General features: G+C 34.3%; 2 protein-coding genes across 4 annotated transcripts; one reads left to right on the forward strand and one right to left on the reverse strand.

Moving 5' to 3' along the window:
- Positions 1 to 3,257: 3,257 nt before the first annotated feature.
- On the reverse strand, positions 3,258 to 9,136 carry LOC120091229. Of its 3 annotated transcripts, none has more exons than XM_039049155.1 (3): positions 8,678 to 9,136; positions 7,966 to 8,096; positions 3,258 to 3,856 (listed from the first exon to the last, which is right to left on the reverse strand). In XM_039049155.1, the coding sequence occupies exons 1-3, from the start codon at positions 8,889 to 8,891 to the stop codon at positions 3,842 to 3,844; spliced, it is 360 nt and encodes a 119-aa protein (XP_038905083.1). In that variant the 5' UTR covers positions 8,892 to 9,136; the 3' UTR covers positions 3,258 to 3,841. The 3 variants fall into 3 exon arrangements, with proteins under 3 accessions (XP_038905083.1, XP_038905084.1, XP_038905082.1); XM_039049156.1 differs by lacking the exon at positions 3,258 to 3,856 and adding an exon at positions 6,288 to 6,641; XM_039049154.1 differs by lacking the exon at positions 3,258 to 3,856 and having other exon boundaries at positions 7,756 to 8,096.
- A 6,117-nt stretch (positions 9,137 to 15,253) lies between these two features.
- LOC120090391 (replication protein A 70 kDa DNA-binding subunit A-like) lies at positions 15,254 to 19,615 on the forward strand. The gene is made up of 2 exons (XM_039048021.1): positions 15,254 to 15,768; positions 16,950 to 19,615. The coding sequence occupies exons 1-2, from the start codon at positions 15,473 to 15,475 to the stop codon at positions 19,231 to 19,233; spliced, it is 2,580 nt and encodes an 859-aa protein (XP_038903949.1). The 5' UTR covers positions 15,254 to 15,472; the 3' UTR covers positions 19,234 to 19,615.
- Positions 19,616 to 20,617: the final 1,002 nt, after the last annotated feature.

Here is a 20,617-nt window from a genome sequence, read left to right on the forward strand (position 1 = left end):
TTGGTTGGATATTTGACTAATCTCCTTACTTAAACACTCTCAAAAGCCACATTTTGCCACATAATTTTCACCAAATAAATTGATAAATTTGTTATCAATTTGTTATTAATCCTATCATTCATAGCTTCTTCTATAAATAGAATAAAAGAAGATGAGATTAAGAGGTGATTTTGATGATAAATTGATGAAAAATTCTCTCTCAAATTTCTTTCAACCAAGAACATCCAAACTCCAAAATTCCTCAAAATTCATCACAATTTTAGATGCCAGAATCCATTCTAAGGTCGAGAAATAATGGGAAAGAATCTTACAGTGGTCCACGACGTGTTCGTGATCAAAATCATCAAGTGATTAGAGAGAATTTTGAGCTACAAAGGTTGGTGTTCTTGAAACCCATATTTTCCTTTTTATACTAGTATGCTTAATCCATGAAATTAATGTAATCAAAGTGGTTTCGATCCAAATTTCTTCCACTATCACGTTTGTAACTCTTTCACAATCGTCGTTGCAATAAGTGATGAAAATTATTTCATCGTGACTACGTTGCCAGATGTGACGAAAATTTCAATCGACGCAGGCAACTTTGCGACGAATTGGGCTATAGTCGTAGGCTCAATTCATTGAACGAGAGTTTTGGCACATGAGGACATGTGACAATAGTCACTTTCGTCACATCTTGCAATGAATTTTTGATTCGTCGCAAACCTTTTTTCTTTTTCACTCTATCTTTCATTCACCCGAAAGTGAGGGTTTCCATTTCTTTTTTGTTACCCAAGTCCATCGTTTTTCTGAAAGAAAAAAATCCGCCATTCGCTGTCATCTAGGGAGCTCGTTCATCGTTCGTCCATTGTTTTTCTAAAATTGGAGAGCTCGTTCATCGTTCGCCCGCCATTCGTTTGAAATTGGGAGGTTTTTCATCGTTTTCGCCCTTCGTCTAAAACTAGGGAGTTTGTCCGTTGTTCCCCATTGCATGAGCCAGAAAGGTTGTATTCGTTCGCCATTCGCCTTTAATTACTTCTCTATTTCTTAAATCCAGTTAATGGAGGTGGAATTTCTATAAGTTTCTTGCTCAAATTTATCTCAAAGGCTTTGATATACAAAATTATTACTTTAAGGATTGATTATTGTAGGAGTGGAACTGACCAAATTCATGTAGGTATTGACCTTTAATAAAGAAGATGGGTAATGTAATTGAGTGGACATATTGATGTAGATGAATTGGAGATAAGCTTTCCATGTTCTTCCCATAACCATGGCTCAGTTTGGTCCCAAATCTAGTTTCAATAGTCTGACTAATTTTGTATATTTTTTTTTAAAAAAAAAGATTGGTTCTAAAACAAAGGAAATTTTGAGCAAAAGTCAAGTCTATTTTGATATTTTATTCATTTAAAAATTATCAACTTAATGTACTTGCCATATTTTTATGAAATTGACTAAAGTGAGACTTCACTGACTAAAAAAAAAAACATGTTTCAAACAAATTATATTAAAGAAGCTTTATCTGAGGGTACCAAAATGCCAAAATGTTATTATGAAACAAAAAAGACGTTGTGTGACTTGGTTTTAGGTTATACATGCATACATGCTTGCAAGAATGGTTGTATACTATTTTTGAAAGAAAGTGAGCTGAAAAAGTATGATATTATATTTTATCCGTGGTCATTTATATTATATTGCTTACAAATATTGAGTATTATTCTTGAAGATAAGGGATGATGGCACTTATTTAAGTCCCATCGACATCTTCCACCAAACTCATTGGTCTGTTGCAAAGGATGGACTGACGATGCAATACGTGAAGTTTATGTAAGTATTATTTAAAATGTTTTAACGAATAATATTAATTTCAAATATTTTGATGTTTATGACATTTGTTTGTTTTGGATCATATATGAGAAAATTGTTGCTTCAAAACTAGAGCAAGAAAACTCAAGTATGCCAATGAGTGATGAAGAAATTATGGTGACCATTTTAGGGAAAAAAATACAGATATTAAAAGGATGGGATATGGACCAAAACCACCTCGAAGTAAAAAAGAAACATACTCACAAGATTATGTCCAATCACTAGGGGCACGCCTTGTAAAGACAGAAGAACTTATGAAGAGTGAATGTCGAGAGAATGAAAGAAATAGAGCTACTGTGGAAGAAGTATTAGAAAGTCAATGTCAAGAGTATGAAAGAAGATTCGGTCAAATGAATGAATTTCTAGAAAGAATCACAAAAGGAAGTTCTTCTTTTGGAAATGTAATTGCACTAGTTCAACTTATGTTCATATTAGTCAAATTAGTTTTAACTTGTATATAGTAATTTCATCAATTGATTGTGATTGGTGATATAGTTCTAAATATTTTGTAATTTTTGCATGGAGATAGGGGAAGGGGGATTATGAGTATTTATGTTTTTTTTTTTTTCAGTGTGTGAATGTGTGAGTGGAGGAGGGAGGAGGGAAGGGAAAAATAATTATGTTGGGGGGGGGGGGGGGTGTTCGTTGCTATCGTGATTCGAGCAAGGAGTGTATTGTATAAAATTAAATTGGAAAAATAAGTGCTAAGTATAAATGGAGGCATTGATGCTTTGATGTGTTTAAGAGTTTAATGCGTTGGTACGTTAAAGATATGCAATCAGAACGTATGACACTCCTATTAATGACGTTCAAGTTTTCCTAAACCAGACCTAAGTATAAATCCAATTTTAGGTTCCTGGTAAGTACAAGGTCGAACTCGGGGATTCAGTTAAACAAACGCAGACCTTTGCGTTGTAGTTATTGTAGGGGTTTTCTTAAATAATATGAGAAAAATGTATTATTTACACTAAAGTGTTATGCCTGTGCAAGAAGATACAAAAGAGTTTAGTAGTGATTAAATGGATCATGCGAAAATGGTTTTTTATTGTAAGTGATATGCGTCGGTCTAAGATGAGTGTACACAAACCAGAATTTGATTGTGATGAGAGATGAGATGATTTGCTTATCTTTGTTTATGCATTAAACTTTATTCAAAGCTTCTCAATGTGAATAACATACAAAACCTATCTCTAGGATGCATGCGTCTAACACAGAATGCAATAGACACCAGTAAGTCTATCTCTAGATGTACTAGGCGTCCTACTTGATGCGGCTTAGTTATTCTCTTGAACAATCTAAGTTAAAGATGGCTTTTACCAATTGTACAAGTTGGCTTAAGCGTTGAAATGAAGTTTTGCATAAAATATAAATGCAATTCAACATAAACAAAAATAAACAATTGCAAAATGTGATAGATCAAATATATGAATTTTATAAAGAAGCAAATTGTCTTTACAAAAGCAATATTCAATCAAATGCAATGAAAGTGATAAATGAGATAAAAGGAACTGAGTCAAGCACCAGAAGTACTTGTAAATCTTTGGCTCAATTCTGTTGTGTACAATCACTTGTATAGGAGTTGGACGAAGTGTCTTTCTCAAGCTTGGCTTCCTCCGCTCCTTGACCGATGATGGTGGTGGTTCTCAACCCTTCTGATTGTCTTGGCACCACAGCACAGCTTAAACTACGACTATGCTAATTAGAGAGTGAGAGTCTTGATAAATTTCTATGTACTATCTAACTGTCTGCGAACTCTGGAGCGACTTCATTTATTTATAGGCGTTGGTCTTGTCCACTTGGTGAATGGGCAGCATTAAAGTCCATGCCCTGGTTAGCCGCCTGACTCTTGGAAGCTTTTCAGATGCCGCCTGCTGTAGATGCCCATACTGCAAGTGGTGATGTGACACAATCAGCCTGGATCAATGTATCTTCTCTGCATTGAATTCTCTCTGACGCATGGCCCATGCGTTAGAGCTTTCCCTGTGGCACTTCTTGATTATGCTTTAGCTTTCTGCAAAGATCTTGCAATACAATGCGTTAGCGCCGCAATATTTAGTAATAAAACTTCTTTTGCATGAGTTTGCTAATGTTTGAGTAATTCCATACGTTTCTACTAAAAATGAGGAGAATTTATCATTAAAAACCTTAGTTGTTCCAACTTAAGAGCAAAAATAACTTGTATTTCTATAAGTTATCACCACCCCCAAATTTGAACAATGCTTGTCCTCGAGCATTCCAAAATAATTCTTTGTTATCTCCTTTGTCTTAAGTGTACAGAGTTCGCCTCTCATCATATTCAGTCATAATCTTGAGACAAGAGTTTAGAAAATGTAACTCAAATTGACTCTTTTCTAAAAGGACTAATGTTCAGTTTCAGATGCAGCAGGCCTTTTATCAACAACTCCTTTCGTTTCTCAAAACATTCCCTTTTTTCTAAACTAGTAATGCGTCAGATGCTCCTTTTAAGATAAATGTTGGATAAAAAAAAATTATGAATTTTTAATTACCCATGCGTTGTTCCAGGTATCCCACTTTCGTTTTGGCTTGCCCTCACGGGTGTCATGCGAGCATCCAACTATGGGTGAGAACCCTTCACAACTAACTCATATCTAATATTCATGCATTTCAAGATACAATTTCTTTAGACTAGATAGAGGAGTTTTATTCTTCAGTTAAGAAAACTGACTGGGTGAAGAAAGAATTAATGTTTATATTTGTTGTTGTGAATTGAATGAACCCTTATACAATAGTACCTCTAAGCGAAAGCGAATCTTTCCAAATACATTGTGACAGAATTACCACATTTACATTTAAACATACAGATATGCATCGTACTGTAAATTACCGGCATGCTTAGAACAATAAACAATAGAGAGAAAAGATATGTACCAGTTGAAGACTCTTTTCTTCACCCAAATCTCGCTCTCTCCAAGGGAACAGGTACTCTCGCTCTCACTGGAATGTCAAGCTAATCGCTCACCAACACCCGATTGTCTCCTCATGGGCGGTCTCCACATGAACAAAAGCAAATTGGGACGACACCACCACTTAGAACCCTCGGTATTCTCGGTGTGAGAATCCAAAGAATGGGCTCTGTTGAGATTTGGTAGAGGGGAGGAGGATATGAAGATCGTATACAACGATCAAGCAAGTGGGAGAATGGAAAGACAAAATGTTTGATCGTTTAGGTGAAGTACACGATCATGTAGGAAAAAGGCAGCGATCGTTTATACAATCGTTTAGTAAATGCTCGGGCGCTATACGATCATTTAGTAAAACGAAGGCGATCGTTTAGAAGATGTGTGCGCATGTATGCGATCGTGTAGTAAATTCGAGCTATCGTATAGTCTCTCAGTTTACTAAGCTATAGGCAGCACACACTTTTCTTGAGCAAATTACATGATGTCTTGCAAAATGAAAACAATTTTCATTTTATTCTTCAGTTAAGAAAACTTATTGGAACTTCCCATTAATACATGGTTACGAAGAAAACGGCAGCCAATTATCCCATAATTGTCCAATTAATAATAATAAATATAATCATATTATATTCATTAACCTATAGTTTAATATCACATATAAACCATAGTGTTTTCTCCTCCATTAGATATAAATCATATTTATATCTATTTTCCTCCAGTTAATGTATCTCATACATAAAGTCAATCATATTATATATTATTAACCAATTCAATCACATCATATATAATCGAACTCCCTCTTGTCAATTTGAACATTTCAAATTGGCCCAAAAACTGATTCTCAACTTGAATCCATTGAGCTACTAAGGAGACCTTATGGATCTATGACTCGAAGCTTCAATGGTACGTGAATAGCTGACTAAACTCTTTAGCCACGAGATCCACCATCCGTTAACTACCAGGCATTCCACTAAAGATTGACAGCTGAACTCTCTTACCACAGATATATTTCTGTGTCCATCGGATATAACTAATCAACAGTACGATAACCCTTCACAGATGCTCATAAGTACAACTAGGCCAATTTATCGTTTTGCCCCTGTAGTTACATCTAACTTCTTAAGTACCACTGATCCCTCTAATGAACAATACAATATAGTCCTACTATTTCTGTGGCCACATCGTTCAAGCCCCGAGATCAGCCCTTAAGGGAGCAATCTATCTACTTACCCTTGCTTCGGGGAAGGAGTGAATTCCATCTTGTGTAGTTGAGTTCCCCGCTCCCAAATCAGACGAATCCCCAAAGTGGTAGGTTTGAGTTGGCGATCTAGCCACTCGCATCCATGCAAATCAAAGGACCACCCTCAAAGGCAGGAGTTCTCAACTCACTCAGGATTGAGGTCATGTTACTTATGGTCATCTTAGTGAAGTGAACTCTATGTCATAAACGACGTTATATAACGAGATGTTAACACTTCGTGGTCAGATCTTATACAAACTCTTTGTATAGGACGTCCCCGCTCGCACGTCCCCACATGAATGATTAGAACCAGACCATCTGTAGCAAGTTACAACACTTGTAACTATTCCATAAAATGCGCCACATCCGTAGCATTACCAGGATAAGGTTTCAAACTTGCAATTTTAGGAACTCCATTCTGATCATCTCGCTGATGTCTCCTTTCTGATCTTACTTCAGACTTTTCATTGGTATACTTTAACTATCATATAACACGATTTGAGCGTGGAGGATATGCATGGAGAATTGAATTAGTAATAAAAAAACGCTTGTTGGTCACTATCAGACATTCAGAGGTTTTGTATTTCCTTTTCTTTTAATTTGCAAGGAACAAAGAATTGATTGAATTACTGAACCTACAAATGGAAGACCCAAGGAACCCATAAGTTTAAAAAAAAAAAAAAAAAAAGAAGAAGAGTGCTCAAGCATTTGGAAAGAGTGCTCAAGAAGAAGAAACAACGACAATAATATCCCAAATTTACCGCCTATGACACCTTGGAGAGTCCTTCTTTCTACCCAAAACTCCAAAAAAAAGGTGCACTAACTGCATTCAACCAACGCTTTTGCGTTCTGAGTTAGGTTTTGACAGAAAAACAACAGATGTAGGCCTAATCAAGTAAAAAATAAAATGATCGTATTGATCCCAAAAGTATCAAGCCTCCACCAAATATTAAGAGTATAGGCATATTAAGAAGAAGCAATACACCAATTCATTAGCCACCCAACAATTTTCCTAGAAAAGTGAACTCGAGTCTTCCTTGAAGAAAGAGACTCAAGAATTTTTTGAAAATGCCTTAAAACAGGACAAGGACCATACTTAATCGCACTGACCTCATGCCACAGAAAGTTTGATTCCACATGGGATCATTACAACGATCATTACAACCATTTAGCTAGCAGAACCTTGTAAAAAAGTCTCAGATTACTTAGACCCAACCCATCTTGATCAATCAACCATGAGACTACCTCCCACCTAATTGGACGAGCATCCCCTCCCTCATTCAACTCTTTCCAATAGAAAATTGCTCATAGTTTTCTCAAAGTTGAAAACAGAGACAATGTTTAACACAATCAGAAAGTAAGTCGGTATCCCATCCCATTGAGTACAATTTGGATAAATATCATCCTCCCCCCCTTGAATAAAAAGGTTTTTACTAGAAGCAAACGCCTTTCATAGTTGAGTATCATTAAAGCAATAATGTGTAAAGTGTATAATTTTTTAAAATTATATTTATTGGATGTATCTTTGCGGTGTCCATGTCCTAGTTTCTTAAAAATGGGACATAATCATGTCATTGTTGTGTCATATCTAAGTCCCATGTTGTGTCCATAATTCATTGCTTCCCAAAAATGTTCAAAGACTTCTAAAGGAACTAAATCCATAATATTGCTCAATAAATATTGTAAAATGACATGTAAAGCAAATGCAACCCTATAATTAAAGAATAAGGTATCAATTAGCAATCTATATATCAAAAAAAAAAATCAGAATTCATTGATGAGTCGTGGGCATGAAAAGAAGAAACACAAATCTTCAACATGGTTAGAAATTTACGTCATTGTATGATGTCTCATAAACAAATTCATAATAGCACAAGGTTATTGCCAGAAGATAAGTATTAAGTTGTGTATTGAAGCAAAAATGCCAAAGAGATATAGCTGAGAATAAATCATTTTAACCTTGAACACTGACGCCCAGTAGTAATCATAACGACATCTAAACTTATTTCTTTCATAGGGATAGAAAACATTCTTGGCTTTATAATTCAGTAGCCCAAGTTCACAAACCTTAGATGACCTAAGGTCCACACCTGCCAAAAGAAAAATCACTCAGAATAGGTGGTGAAGCCAACTGCCTCTTTTCATAGAAGACTAAAAGAATAACGAAATACCATGAATATGAAATGAGAGCTGACAGCAGTTAAAACCCCAAGTTTATTATGAATCAAAATATCTAAACTCTAAACAATTTCTAATACTTCCCCTAATCGAGAAGATAATGTTGCACTTTCAGAATACCGTCGTTTCTGTTATATGGTCATTGATATCTGACTTAGTTTTTAGATTATCCAGAAAACGGAGTCAATTCTAAGATAAGTTTGTACATATATTACTCCATCCGCTAACTCGATAACGAGATTCATTGTTTACAAAATAAAATAATAGTTATATCCATAGTCACGAGATTCACGAGAAGATATATAGACCAACCTTAGAACAGTCTACAAATCATTCTGTGATTATAAACACCTAGATGATAGAACCTACTATTTCAATGTCAGATAGTCTCAGACTCAGTATTCAGCAGGACGTCCTCGTCACTTCCAAAACCAAAACTATCAAAATTGATTTGAAAACAAACTAAAATAGAAGATGCAAAAGAAAAACTCACTGCTGGAAACAATCTTGCACTGAGAGCGCAAAGAAATGGGACTTGTAATTGACGAATTGGCGACAAAAATTGCAACTAAACTCAACGATAGAGTCACAAAAAAAAATGAAACTACTGGAAGCAAAAGCGCGGCACACCATCGCATAGTTAAAGCTAGAAAACCTCCCTTCGTCGTCCTCTCAGAGGTAGAGACCTCATCGTCCTCAGAATCCATCAGAGTACTGAAATTGAAAGCTAATCACTCCGATTTCTGTGATGTACGGCACAAAGTTCTAAGTTGTGAAGAGACGATAGCTCCGGCCACCGGAAACATCTATCCGGTGATCGGAGTCCCTTTGACCAGGTGAAAGATTAGATTTTATTTTGCAGAAGAGAGGGGAGACGATCGACTCTTTTCTTTTCTTGTTTTCTTTTTTCTTTTTTCTTCTTTTTCTTTTTTGGACTTTATGAATGTTTGGACAATGTATTAGAACTTTAAAAAGATTTATAATTCCATGGCGACAGGCCACGTGGCCTTTTCATATTTATAGCGAAAATTTTTCGATGGTTAATAAATAAAATGAAATTTTAGTTTCATTTCCAATTATATTTTTTCAAACTATTTTGAGTTTGATTTCAATTTAGTTGGGATATTTCAAAATATTACAATTTTATTTTTAAAATTTAAGTTTTGTTTTAACTTGACCCTAGATTTTATCATTTATATTTTTAACCTGATTTTTTCACTAATTTTAAATAATTATGAAGTAAAAATTTAAAATTACTTTTAATAGTGATGAAAAATAGTTAAACTTAGGTCACATCTAACTTAGTGAAAAGGTAATAAATCAATAGCAATGTGAAAAGTAGGTCTCGTTTGATTACTTTTGGTATTGTTTACTCGTGTTCGGTATTCGTATGACACATGGGCCCACTTTAAAATCTATAATAAAAAACGCAAATTGATTGACGAGTGGAGTGTGCTCAATCTAATGCATGTAGAAATTATGTCAATCATTACCATGACTGTTATAATTATCATTATTGTGACTATTATATAGGAAAAATTATGAATTTTGACATATTTACTATTACCGTTTCTATTACCATTAATGTTTGACCTTCGTATATAACAATAACAGTAAATGTAATAAAATTCATAATTTTAAGTAAACGAAATCAAAGGCAATCCAAATATATTTGCGATTCAAACTTATTACAATTTATCCATCAATGAAATTTCATTACGATTGCACCAATTTTTATTATGGTTTGGTAAATGTGACCTTGATTAATTATAATTCTTTTAACTTTTAAAATTTATTTAAATAAATATTAAACTGAAAATTTGATATTTAGTAAAAAAAAAAAGATTAAGAGCGTAAATCTCAACCTATAAACCAAATTAAAACGAAATTTAAACCAAATCTCAACCTATAAACCAAATTAAAACGAAATTTAAACAAAATCTCAACCTATAAACCAAATTAAAACGAAATTTAAACCTCTTTAACATTTTGAAACATATATTCAAAAAAAGAAAGCAACCAAACGACACCCATTGATCCAAATTACTTGTCTTTATCGAGACTAATTGAAATCAAATACAAAATCTGATGACTAAAAGTGTAACGTTTTGAAACATATGAACCCAATGAAAACCATATTGAAAGGCGGAAACTTAGAGACAAAAAAGATATTGTTTTCTTCTAAAAAATAAGGTTGAAATATCACTTTAGCCAATACTTTGATTTCGAAATTTGTTAAGTTGTAGTTGGTGTATTTTCAATTATCTAATTTTAGTCCCCTACTTTTAATAAATCTCAAATTTAGTCTATCAAAATTAATTTATAGCAAAATTAATTAATAATAATAATTTTCATGTATAAAAATACAATATGTGAATATGTTTTCAAATTTTCTTGTAAAAATGTTATTAAATATTTTATATATAAAAAAAATCAACAATAAACTAGTATTGGAGACTAAATTTAAGATTTATTGAAATATATCGACTAAAATTGGATAATTGAAAGTAAAGAAACTGATATATAATAACTTTCAAGGTATATGAACTAAAATAATATTTTAACTTTGTTCAATTCCAGTTTATACACTTTAAAATGTCCAATTTTAGTACATTTACTAATATAAACATATATTTAGTTCCTAGGGTTTGTTGTTTATTTTTTCAAAAATTTTGGGTTATTTATTAGCATTTTCACGATAAATTTTGAAAATATATCTACATATTATATTTAAGATTATTATTATTTATTACATATTGTATTTAAAATTATTGTTATAATTTAGCCAATTTTGATTAAAATGAACTCTAATGACTAAGTTTAAGCTTTATTGAAAGATGTGTTATAAAATTGCTAGCCTTGCCTTGACCATTTCTATAAGCTGACTTGTATGGATGATGCGGAGGTCTACATCATCACATCCATTTAAATATTTTAACGCTATTGATGTGGAGTAGGGTTGGCAACGGGGTCGGGGCGGGCCGGGAGAGGGTCCCCATCCCCGGCCCTATAGGGGAAATTTCCCATCCTTGCCCCTGTCCCCGCCATTTGAAAGCGGGGACGGGGGCGGAGATTCCCCTTCGGGGAAACGGGTCCTGCAGGACCCCATTCCCCGTTTTCCACGGGGATTTTTTTATTTTTTCTTTTAAAATTTTAAGTTTGAACTTGACTTTTGGACTTAAATTAGAATTTATATATTCAATATTGGGTCTTACAACACTATAAAGCATAGTATACATTATAAAACATACATATAAATAAGTTATTTTTTATATATAAATTATAATAAAATATTAAAAATATAACTATATAAAATTGGGTCGGGGTCGGACGGGGCCCGAAAAATTTTTTCCATTGACCCCATCCCGATCAAACCGAAGATTCCCGCCCCAATCTAGGGCCCCACAGGGAATTTTGCCAACCCTAATGTGGAGTCTATGTTGGGAATTTGTTTGTAGTACTATAGATTATCATAACTTTAGTTGTTCACACTATAAATTACCTTTATATATTATATATATCCCACATATTTGTTAGTGAATCTCATCCTAATTTTAAACATGCATTAACGTGACTACAATAAATGAAGAATAATGAAATTTATCTATATTATCGTAGTATAAAAGATTTCCTCTATTTTATAAAGCTTTAGAAGACTTGTGGTCTTCTGTTTTCAGGTTGAGCCCATTAGTCATAGAATTCAGTTAGAATTCTTCATGATGAGCAGAAGATGGTGTGAGAGGATGGATGAGTGGTTGTATTCTTATCATTACAAGTAAAGAAGGAGAAGCTTACTACATTAGACGTAGATTTCTTTTTGGGATTCAATCACTATGAACTCTAATACATTATTAATAAAAAAATACTTAGGTGTATATCGAAGAGTACCTATTTTATACATTTTATCAGATTGTCCAATCATAAATATGTCATATTGGTAAATCTATTTTTCTCTCTGTTTTTTTTTAAAATATTTCATGTACAAAGATGATAACCCAAGTATTACCTTATTTTATTTGTTCTCTATTGCTTATTTTTTATCATCTAATTCGATAATTTAGAATTATCTTTTAAGTTCATTCAAGTGTGATTACAAACTCAATATCTTGTTTGCTTAATTGTTTTGTCTATGTAGGTTTAAATTTGAACAAGTTTTAAATCACATAGACCAAAACAGTATTTTAATCTAAAATGTAAATTATGATTTATTTTTAGAGATATAAGATTTTCTTTCATCTTCCAATTTTCTAATTAGTTATTAAATTGTAAATTTAGTTTTTTAAACCTTCGATGTTGTATCTATGTTAATTTATGAACTTTTGAAAGCATTTTAAACTTTGTACCTAATAAGTTATTGATTCATTCGGAGTTTTTCGGATCTGTGAATTTACTAGACACAAAATTAAAACATTGGAGTTTTATTAGATATAAGATTCAAATTTTTATTAATAAATTAATATATTTTTTTAAAATAAAAAATAAATGTTAGACATGACATGAAAATTCATGGACTTAATAAATACAAATTCAAATTTCAAAAGATTAAACTTGTAATTAAACTTATTAATAAATACTTAACAAATATTTAAAATATTATAGTTTCAACGAAACAATAATTCTTTTCTCATTTTGTGCTCGTGTTAGAAATCAAGTTGCTCACGTAGGATCTAAAGGCAACACTAGAGGGGTGAATAGGGTTGACTACAAATTTTAAAAAAATAATTTTATCTTCAAACAATGCTCAATAAAGTTAACCCACTAATTTGATTAAAAGAAATTTATGCAAGACAAAACTTAAATCATGCAAGCTATAATAACTTCAAATTTAAAGACAATTTAATCAAGGATAAAGTTAAATAGCACACTAAAAATTAAATCATGCAATTATAAAATATTAAAAAATAACTAAGACAAGAAGCAAAAAATTGAAAACCATAAATAAAAGAGAGAGGAAGAGAAAACACAGGGAATTATAGTGGTTGTGCAAATTGCCTACTCCACTTTCCAAGACTCCTCTTGGGTATTTCACTCAGTAGTCCTCTTGCAGGTGAGGACTAAACCGACACACGACTCTCTTTTTCTTAGGCTAAAGAGAAACCCAAGATCCTTTTTATTGGTTCAGGATCAAACCAATTTCTTTTTCTCATAACTCAAGATGTACTCACATCTTAATACAATTCCCAAAAATTAAAAGAAAACCTCACAATATTACCTCTTGAAGGCTAAATACACAAGTTGAGCACTCAGAAAAAAAAACTCACAAAAAAAACTCTAGACTAATTTATGAGCAAGGAGGACAAGAATTTGAGAGTAGAGAGAATTGAGAGCTTAAGACTTAATAGCTTTTGGTGTATGAATGAAGAGTAAAATCAAGTTGAATTTATAGACGAGGAGATAAATTTTGGCAATTGGATATGATTGCAAATGAAGGGTGAAGATTGAATAAAAATAGAAAAGGAAAGGATTTGTAATTAAGAGAGAAATTGAAAATGAAAAGGATTTGTAATTAAAAGATGAATTAAAAAATTGGAATTATTGAGATTTGGAAAATAAAAAAGATTTGAAGGATGACAATTTAGGAAGGAGATCAAATTTGAAAAGGCTGAAATTTGGTGAGAATTTGGAGAAAATTGGATCATGAAATTAAAGGAAAACAAGAGAATAAAAATGAAAATAAAAAATAGTCGGATGATATGAGCACCAAGCGCACAGGGGAGGAGATTGAGCGTCACGCGCCGCATTCTGTGAAGAAACCGCAGGCACGTGCAGTGCACGCACGCGTCCGCACGTGAAGTTGGGTGATCGCCACCTGTCATTATCTCATTCGTCCACGACCGCCACGTCACTGCCACGTCATGTGCAACGTCAACAAAAAGTGATCGGTTTGAGTGTCACGTCACCCGCCACGTCAGTTGCCACATCATCAATATTTGACCGTTTGTGTGCCACGTGTCACTGCCACGTTGGATTTCATATCCAATCTCCTTTTGCTTATAACTTTCTCGTTTGAACTCCGATTTGAGCGATTCAAATTGCGTTGGAATCGTCTTTCCGAGCTCTACAAGATAGTAACTCCGAAATTCTGAAAATATTAGTACAAAAAATCTGAGTTTGTTATCATCAAAATATTTGATTTGATTGAAGCCTTAAAGCTAATAGCTCATTCTATAGCTTGTTATCCTACCAGTTTGTCGAATTATTTTGTTTCCGCCCATTCAAAAGATTTCTTAATTACTAATTTCTCAAGTTAGATTTGTGAAATATTATTGGTGACCTTTTTTTTAACCATCTTATGTTTTCATTGCCTCAAAGTTCAACAAAAAGCTCAATTTAGTGTCGTCTTTCTTCATTTCGAGTGGTGGGCTTATTTTTTTTAATCATCTATTAAGAGTGATAACTAAGAGGTTAATCCATACTAAAAATTACAAATAACTTCTAAAGTATAAAAACATCTCTAATGTATTGGTTTCAATTATAATCATAAATTTTATACGATTTCATTTCCTTTTATCTTCTCTAAAAACAATTTTGAAAAGTTTTTGCTACTAAAATCATAGACACATATATATAGTTTATACATTGTTCAAATGAACAAAATCTAAACACAAACGATAAGTATATTAGTGGATTCAAGTTAGCAAATATATATATATATATATATATATAAAATTAAGAATATTGTGTTGAAAGGAAGAAAATAACATGTATGGTTCACATATGTACTATATGTCTCTTCTGTTTATTTATTTTTCAATATATTTAGATAATTTATTTAAATAAGTATATTTAAAATTTTTTGTCTATGAATTCAACCACAAAGACCTACCCGAATTGTTTTGAAAATAATTTTCAAATTTTTTAGATTTATTATTTTTATTTTAAAAAATTCAAGGAATAATTGAAACAAACTTCATAGATGGAGGCATTCGTATAATTTAGCCTTAAATTTATATTCTAGCTTTTACACGTGGCAGTGTGACACGTGGAATCACGATTGAGTTGAGATGCGTATCGTGGAAGCTGAAGGGATACAATTGGAATTTTCATAAAAGGCCATAACAATAATAGATTTTCGCGGTTTTCATCGCAAATTCATGGCGCTCCCCCATTTTCTTTCTAGGGTTTTAAATTTCTGTAACTGATACTCTCTCGTTTTCCCCCAATCTTCTTCTTCCTGTCGATTCCACATTCTCGGATTCAATTCCCATTTCTCCGATTGAATTTTCATCTTCTAAGAACGAACTAAGTTCTTCGTTGGGGACTTCGAGTTTCGTAACCATTTCTTGAAATGGCAGCGTCAATGGCGCCGTCTAAGCTGACGGAAGGAGCAGTGATGGTGATATGCAAGCGGGAATCGTCTGCAGAGACGTTTCAGCCGATTCTACAAGTAATTGACTTAAAACTGGTTAACACTTCGCAACAATCGGGCAGCGAGAGGTTCAGATTGTTGGTTTCTGATGGAACCCATTTCCAGCAAGGAATGCTGGGCACTCAGCTCAATGAACTGGTTAAGTCCGGGAAGTTACAGAAAGGTTCCATCGTTCGACTGCGGCAGTATGTTTGTAACCCCGTTCAAGAACGCCTGTAAGTTTTTCTGGTTAACTGAATCTGTTAATTTCGATATTTGTTTGCTTTTTTGGATAGAAGATAGTTTGGAATCGATGTGTAGTGTAAAGAGATGGAAATTAGTATTCCTTTATTTAAGTTTCGAAATTTGATTACTGGGAACTACTTGAGTGCAGATTGTGTGTATATTTGGAGTTTACCTCTCTCTTCATTTTTGCCCCTTTCTCTCTTTCGTTTTCTGTTGATAAGAGATAAGTCACATTATTTATGAAAAATAGGAGTAAAGCAGATAAGAAATCTCTCACGGTTGATTTCTTTGCATTATATCCTGTGGTTTTTAACTTTCAAAGCTAGGGACTAGGTGAAGAATTTGGATTTCGTGAGTTATTTCTCTAATTTTGGAGAAGAGACATCGAAAGAGAGAAGGAAAATTTACTGAATAACCATCCCAGAGTACAAAAAATCTACATTGTATGATCGTCATTATAGTTCAGAAAACCACCCCCAAATTTCTACTGCTTCACTGATCAAGATCGTCCTTAAGTTTTTGGGGAAAACAACGTTGGAATGAAAAACGTTAAGCAGGGAGTAAAAGGCTCACTTGTCTTCACAAAACTTGATTCTCAATCCATTTCATAGCTTGTGCAAGGGTCCTCCAGTGTCGTGAATTTAAACATAGTAGATCAAGGGCCCCTTGACGTACCTACTAAGAATTTTTCTAGTGTAGCGACCCTATTGTATGCCTGCCATCTTTTCAATCTTCTCAAGTAAATCTCCGGTTCCATTCTTAAAGGAAAGCACCATTTTAATTTCTAGTTTCCAACCCAAATGAGTCATTCTGGTTTTATTATTTTGTTGTTTTTTGATGTCTAATGTTGTTCAATTGTTAGTGTACAATTTGCCTGAAGGGTTCCATCAGCATTCCTTATATTAAGGTCTTAACGGTTGTTTATTCAACTGAGTCTACAAAAAAGCACATGCATCAAGGTCATTTTATTGCTTCCTCCTTTTAAATCTACCGAATTTGCCTTTGAAGAGATGATATATATATATATATATATATATGTATGTATGTATGTATGTATATATGCATATTGTTCATGTTGGTGCTCTCTTACTCTTCTTCATATTAAATTTCCTTTTTTTAAGGGGGGTTATTATTTTACAAGCTCCATATAACTTGTTAATTCCAATCACAGGATTATAATTGTCATTGAGTTGGATGTGATAGAGGAAATGTGTGGAATTATTGGTGAGCCCGTATCAGCAACAAAATCGGCAACAGGTGCATTTATTGGAAACTCCCTATCATCTGGGGGGGCCCTGGGGGCTTCACCTGGCAGTGGAATGATTGGTAAGGTGAATGTATCTAGTGCATCTCTTGAACAGCCTAAAGTGAATCAATCACATGTACCGCATATGGGATCTTATTCTAACCCTCCTGAGACCGGAAGATTCTCTGCATCAGTTGTGCCTCCTCCTTATCCTAAGACAGATCCTGGAACAAGGTTTAACGGGCCATCTCCTTTAACTGGATCATATGGTAATCAGAAGATGGCATATCACAACAGTGGATCAGATATTCCCAGGCCACCTCTAAATTCTTATCCCTGTCCTCAGCCAACATATCAACAGCCACCTTCATTGTACAGTAACAGAGGACCAGTGGCGAAAAATGAAGCTGCCCCAAGGATAATGCCTATTTCTGCTCTGAACCCTTACCAAGGAAGGTGGACAATAAAGGCTCGAGTTACTTCAAAAGGAGAACTCAGACACTACAATAATCCTCGTGGTGATGGGAAAGTGTTTTCATTTGATTTACTTGATGCATACCGTGGAGAAATACGTGTAACATGCTTCAATACAGTAGCTGACCAGTTTTACAACCAGATTGAATCTGGTAAAGTCTACTTCATTTCTAAAGGAAGCTTGAAACCTGCTCAAAAGAACTATAACCATCTCAAATATGACTACGAAATAGTTCTTGAAAACACATCAACAATCCAACCTTGCTTTGAGGATGACCAATCAATCCCGCAGCAGCAGTTTCATTTCCATCAGATTAGTGAGATTGAGGGCATGGACAGCAACAGTGTTGTTGATGTAATTGGTGTTGTTTCTTCCATTAATCCTGCAACTTCTCTAATGAGAAAAAATGGTACTGAGACTCAGAAGAGATCCCTTCAGTTGAAAGATATGTCTGGCCGAAGTGTTGAATTGACTCTTTGGGGAAACTTCTGTCAAGCGGAAGGGCAAAGATTGCAAAATATGTGTGACTCGGGGTTGTTTCCAGTTTTGGCTGTGAAATCTAGTAGAGTAAGCGACTTCAATGGGAAGGCAGTGGGAACCATTTCAACAAGTCAGCTTTTTGTAGAGCCAGATTTCCCTGAGGCTCGTACGCTGAGAGAGTGGTTTGAGAAGGAAGGGAGGAGTACTCCTTCTGTCTCTTTATCCAGGGAAGTTGCCAGTGTGGGCAGAACAGATGCCCGTAAGACCATATCTCAAATTAAAGATGAGAGGTTAGGAACCTCTGAAAAGCCAGATTGGATCACGGTTAGTGCAACTGTTTCATTTATTAAGGTTGACAATTTCTGTTACACAGCATGTCCTATAATGATTGGGGACCGACAATGTAGCAAAAAGGTTACAAATAATGGAGATGGAAAATGGAGATGTGACAGGTGTGATGAGTCTGTTGACGAATGTGACTACAGGTACATACTGCAGCTGCAAATACAGGATCATACTGGCTTGACTTGGGTAACTGCATTTCAAGAAGGTGGTGAGGAGATCATGGGCATACCTGCAAAAAGATTGTATTATTTGAAATACGAAGAGCAAGATGATGAGAAATTTGCAGAAATCATCCGTAAGGTTCTTTTTACAAAATTTATAATGAAGTTGAAAATAAAGGAAGAGACTTTTAGCGATGAACAGAGAGTAAGATCAACAGTGGTGAAAGCAGAAAGCATTAATTTTTCGATGGAGTCCAGGTTTCTTCTAGATTTGATGGAAAAACACAGAGCAGAGAACAATAGTTCTGTTACCCCAAAGGCAGAAAGCGCCATACACAATCTTGGATTTCATGACCCTGCATCTGTGAATATTGGTGGTGGACAGTTCGTGTCACCTATTCGAAATATTACCAATGTCGGCAGAGAATATGGTACACCCAACCAAGGTATTCAGTATGGGAACCAGTACAGCAGCTCTAGGCCTTCTCAATCCACACCACTTAACTCGAGCACATACTGCAACAGCTGTGGAGGCTCTGGCCACAGCTCAATGAACTGCCCGAGTATCATGAGCGGTCCTGTGCTCTCTGTTGGAGGGGGGATGTACTCAAGTCGATCTTCTGGCCCTTCTGGTGGTGCCTCTGGTGAATGCTTCAAATGCCATCAAACTGGGCATTGGGCTAGGGATTGCCCTGGTTTGGCCACTGTCCCTCCAGCTTACGGTAACAGTGGCTTCACGGCTAGATAATGCTCAGGGAAGTTCCTAAATTCTTTGAATCCCTAGTTTCATTTTTTTCACTTTCATTAGAAAAGATGTTGCAGGAGTAGCGCCGAGGTGGAAAGCGTGGACTTAGCTAGCTTTTTGGGGCCTGAGTTCCTGAAATTTTCTTGTACAGCTTTTGCTTGGAAATTATGTTTTGCATCTTAGTCTATTTGTAATCATAGTTTGGAGTCTACTTACCTTTGTAGTAATTTTCCTTTGATGGCTGCGTTTATATTTTGCTAAGTTAATGTATCTTTGTACAGTGTTTTAGTTTTCTTTTGCACGTATTTTTTCTCAAGTTTCTCTATGGTATATAGTGTAGTTGGTCTATTGATCAAATAAATAGTTTGTGAAAGTTTTTTGTTTACTTTGTGCAGTTTCGTCAAAAGCTTAATTCATAAACGGCTGATCCCTATTATTATTTTGACAAGAAAGTATCTTTTAATGTATGAAATTCACAAGAAAGCTATAGAATCCAAGGTATTACAATAGGCATTCTCCCTTGTTTATAAGGGAAGCATTTGAGAATGAAGCGAAAAGATAGAGAACTTTTATACCAGGATATAACAGATGACAAAGTGGCAATTTCAAAATAGCTAGGTAGTGCTTGGACTGCACTTATCCTTGTCCAGTCCAGATAATTGTCCAATAAGAAATTGTCAAATTGTCATGTGACAATTCTGTTCTAAAATTATTTATTTATTTATTTATTATTATTTTTTTTTTGTGCGTACAAGTGTACATAATAATTGCTCAACCAGTGATCCTTGCTCTGGAAGACTTTTTTGTTTCTTTCTTTCCATAAGATCCTAAAAAAGCTTTTGAGCAACCATAGATCTTTGGCATTCTTGAAAGGGTGACCTAAGAGAATGGATGTAAGGTGGCACCAAATTTCATTTGAAAGCACCGCAAAATTTACTCCAAAAATTTCAGACAAACGTGTAATGTTGGAAAAGCTGTTCATCATTAGGCCGGCACATGATACACCATTGAATAGATAAGGCCATGTTCAACATACCTTGATCTCTATTAAACATTGCAGTTTAAATTTTCAAGATCATCTAAATAAAATTATTCTTACTCTTAAAATTAACAGCAAACTAATCATGATGAAAAGTATTACGGCAGTCTAGATTTTTAACTGATGCTGATACAATTAGTTTGGAGTTTTAAACTGATACAACCTTAAATCTATTATCTTTTTCCAAATATTTTTTAAATACTTGACCAATTTACTAGTCTTCTCCGTGATGATTTTGAATGAAAAATGCCTGTAGTACGAGGAAAAGCACCCTCGAACATAGCTCAAAGTAAACAAGAACACTTGGACCTAAAAAAATTTGATCAATCTGAGTTGAAAATACAAAGA

The sequence above is a fragment of the Benincasa hispida genome, chromosome 11, assembly GCF_009727055.1.
Source record: "Benincasa hispida cultivar B227 chromosome 11, ASM972705v1, whole genome shotgun sequence".
Lineage (NCBI taxonomy): Eukaryota > Viridiplantae > Streptophyta > Magnoliopsida > Cucurbitales > Cucurbitaceae > Benincasa > Benincasa hispida.